The sequence below is a fragment of the Anarhichas minor genome, unplaced genomic scaffold, assembly GCF_050575085.1.
Source record: "Anarhichas minor isolate MPS153535 unplaced genomic scaffold, ASM5057508v1 ptg000027l, whole genome shotgun sequence".
NCBI lineage: Eukaryota > Metazoa > Chordata > Actinopteri > Perciformes > Anarhichadidae > Anarhichas > Anarhichas minor.
In genome coordinates, this window is record NW_027466473.1 from 12,186,637 (window position 1) to 12,190,776 (window position 4,140).

A 4,140-nucleotide genomic window follows, 5' to 3' on the forward strand; every position below is an offset into this window, starting at 1 on the left:
ATAGCAGCCCGGGATAAAGTTAACTGCGCATGTGCACGAATTTGAGACCTTGCCGCGTTCAATGGTTGTCGGAAATATTGCTTTTCCAGGCGTTTAAGGGCAGGTAGTATGTGGCCATGAATGCAGCACCACGCTGAATGGAACCTACACATCATGATTTATGTAAAAAACTAATAAGAGTTGATTTACAAGGATGTTTCTATGAAATGAGTATCTGTGAGTCATAGATATATAAACTTTGGTCATTCATTACCCATTTATTATCTTTTCCGCTCATGTTTGCAGGCCAAACCAGGGAATATATAAAAGCAGGAAGGGTCACTTTGTTACCTATAATGAATCAACCATCAAACTGTTAATGTAGTAAAACTACAGAAAAACTCCTATAATCGGTGCTCAAAGTGGGCCAGTCACCGGTTCACAATATACCGGATTCACATTCAGAAGGCTTTTTTTGTGAACAAATAGCTTGTAATGAAAAAATACGTTAGAGTATGAATCTGCTCTATTGATTTACAGAATATGATTTTACAGGGCAAGCATTTCATGAAGGCTGTGATATGTAGATACTTTAATAGTTATTTAACTATGGCAAGTTTAGTCTTCAAGCTTTTTGGGATGTGAAAGTGCAAAAGTCAAAAACCTTCTAATTGTTTTGGGAGAGGACCCTCATACCCAATATCTCCTTGTATCTTTTATTCACTGTAGGAATTCAGAATGCAGCTAATAATGATTGCCTAATAATCCCATTATAAGTAATATAATATAGGTTGTCCACACTCAGGAGAAGATAATCCTTTTTTTAGTCTCATTGCGAGGACACATGCAGTTATCAGTTAAAAAACAAGCTAGTCCTTTAAACATAATCAAACATTAAATAAGCAAAATATAACTGAACGGTTTGATTCAGATCATTTTTAAATAGGAAAACATAATATTGAACAGTTTAATTGATTGCAGGAGTGAATTGTCCGTTTTCGTATATGTGCAGTCTACTGGGGGCAGCAGGAAAGAAAGACCAGCGGTAATCAAACACCGCGTATGAAGCAGCACGTGTCACTTAAAGAGCTGTTTATAAAGCTAACAAAGTGGCAAGAACGCACGGGGCGAAGTGCAAGACAAGCTTTTTGTAGTCCATCTTCGGAAAATTGGAGCATCATCACGGCAGACGTCAACAACAACCGCCGTCGCATTATAATTACGCAGCTTAGTGAGCGTGCGGGGGGGAGAGGGGTGTCTTCTGTACACGTTGGTCGTCTTTTCTTACCTCTATCTGAATCCTCCTTCACATCTTAACTTGACTCCACAGGTTTTCTATCGAGTGCAAGGTAAAGTGGTTATAAAAGACATTAGGACGGACTTTTTTGACTTTTCGAACGCACCCCAGATGCTCCACGTAGTAGTTGCACGGTGTACAGCAGGCTACCGAGCTGCAGTTTTCATTCACACTTTAATCTTGAACTCAATAATGCATGTTCTGATACATGTCTTTATTACCACTTGTCTCTGTTTCTTTCTTCCTTTGAACAGGTTTATTTAGTAGCCTGATGGCAGCTGTCAGTAAGACATTTGAACATGTCAAAGCGACCATCTTAGCAGCTCATGAAGGCGCCACATCAGGAGTAAAGGTCAACTTCTACAACTCCTGGGCAGAGACCTATGATCAGGTGAGTTTTATAGAAGTAAAATAAGATGAAATGAGCAAAAATGTTGGCAGTATTTTTTTTTCTCCAGTTAAATTATAGGATTGTTTTAACTGATATTATTGTGCAGGGAGACATTAAAGGTGTCTTCTACTTTCTTTAAAACTAGCCAAATGTAGATTTGCCGTTCTCATGTTCACCTTCTTTATCGCTGCTTAAAGCCACTGTTTCTTTTTTAACACCTGTTGTGAGTAGGATCTGGCTCTTCTGGACTACCGTGCACCAAGTCTGGCAGTAAACAGCATCTCATCCCATTTCAGCGGTGATCGGGAAGCAGCTGTAGTGTTGGATGTGGCCTGTGGCACAGGACTGGTGGCCAAACAGGTAACTCACAAGATACATGCTTGACTCAGTAATAAGTCATTTAATGTTTATTTTTTCTTCTTCTCAGAGTTACCAGAATAAAAATATTCTTTTCTATGAAATATGACTTCTGCGATGTCAGTTTTTTTGTTACCATGTTCAATTGATTTGACCAGTATGACTGTTAAAAACAAAATGTGTTGTACAGATGAAGAGACATGGATTTGGACATTTTGTGGGGATTGATGGAAGCGAGGCTATGCTGATGTTGGCCAGAGAGAGCGGGTTATACCAGGACCTGAAGCAGTCCATGCTGGGAGAGGGGCCACTCCCGGTCCAGAAGGGTAATGTTATGGTTTAAGTTATGTCACATGGGTCATTCATCTCTGTGACTCAGTAGGTGATCCTCAAGCGGGGTAGGTTAGCCGACTTTATTGACTTATTTTATGATATTATGGTTATTTAATATTCTTAATCATTCCTGTTATTTCCACTACTACTGCAAACGGTCTTATCATCTTCCCCCCGTCACTTCCTCCTGCAGGGTTGTTTGATGTGGTTGTGATCGTTGGAGCACTAAGTGTTGGTCAGGTCCCGGTTGGTGTCGTCAGAGAGTTGTGCAAGTCCACCAAACCAGGTGAGAATGTGTTTCTTTGGTTTGATGCTGCCTCTACTGCAGTTCTGATTCTTGGCAGTAAATCAGTACCTCCTCACTGTAGGTGAGTTTTAATCAAACGAAAACACCACTTCACTGTGACCTGAATCCACTAGGTGGCCACGTTTGCATGACAACCAGAAGTAACCATACCAACGTGGAATACAAAGCCGCCCTGGAGCGTGAGCTGAAGCAGATGGAGGCCGAAGGGCTCTGGACTTGTGTAGAGGTCGCTGAGGTGGAGGACTGGGAGAGAGGGGTGTCAGAGGAGGAGGTCGGCTACATATCTGGTGTTGTGTACCTCTATAAGAAACTACAACTATAGCACATTGCACGAAGATGTGACGTCACACCGAAGGTGTACACTATCTTGTGGCTGTGCAGTAAATTCCTCCTAATAGAAAATGATTGTATAAACATGACAACCATGTGATAAACAAAGTTGAAACTTATGTCTGTTTACTGTGTGTCTTTAATGCATTCATATCTGCTGCACATTAATCAATTTAAAAGTTTAGTATGAATATGAAGCGTGCACTTTGTAACTCAGCAGAAATATTCAAATAACGGGGTCAATTAGATCTCAGGCAACCCGTCAGCCATGAAGGTTTTGTTGTTTAATATCTTACACTGATCACCAGAACATAATGAAATCTCATATCTAATGACAGTGAATGCATGATTATCTGACCCATGACCCCTGACCATAGTTCAGCAATCTGAAGGACTTTGTTTTGTCCAGATTGAGTTTATTTGGGTTGCCACCAGAGGGACATGGAGACCATATTAACTTTCTGTGGGCTTCAATGATTTAACAAATAATTTACAACATGAAGAAAAATCACAAGATGTTAAAGATTATCACAGTGTTCTAACCAAGGACATTTTTAATATGAATTTACAATATATCAGAGAGAATGAGATAAGTAGTGAGACAGAGTGAAGAAAAAGGTTACACTCCCTTCTCTGAATTTAATCAGATAATCTTCAGTCACACTAAAAGGCCTCAGCATTAGGATAAGTGAGTTTGTTTAACACAGTGTATTCACAGCTGTGACTGCATGAGAAGGTATTATAGTTGAAGTGTTGCACCAGTCTGTAGCAGCTTGTATTTTCTCACCAGCACTGCGATCAATCGTCATCATCTGAGGCCTTGAGTCAAACTATCAAACGCCAGACACGTGTTGTTTTTCCCATTAGTTCAGCCAGCTGAAGTTTGGAGACTATATAAGACGGTTCAACTGTACCACTGTACTTTTGTGAGGACGTGTCACTGGACAATGAGGCTTGTTCGTGGTTTGTTGTTGGTGCTGCTCAGTCTGTGTGGGTCAGGGGCTCGGGAGGAGGGTTTCGCCAAGGTGGGTGAGATCAGAGAGTTTCAGGAGACAGCTCCAGGAGACACGGCTGACGAATCGATCGGGCTGACCACGAATCAAACCACCCCTGACATCTGGGCGGAGGTCAGGGCTCTGAGAGACA

The 4,140-nt window shown here is 41.1% G+C and overlaps 1 protein-coding gene across 1 annotated transcript; it reads left to right on the forward strand.

Moving 5' to 3' along the window:
* The first annotated feature begins 1,210 nt into the window (after positions 1-1,210).
* Positions 1,211-3,113, forward strand: mettl27 (methyltransferase like 27). Its single transcript, XM_076101620.1, has 6 exons — positions 1,211-1,328; positions 1,531-1,667; positions 1,899-2,027; positions 2,215-2,350; positions 2,551-2,643; positions 2,778-3,113. Exons 2-6 carry the CDS (start codon positions 1,548-1,550, stop codon positions 2,984-2,986), a joined length of 687 nt encoding a protein of 228 aa, XP_075957735.1. The 5' UTR covers positions 1,211-1,328; positions 1,531-1,547; the 3' UTR covers positions 2,987-3,113.
* The last annotated feature ends 1,027 nt before the right edge of the window (positions 3,114-4,140 follow it).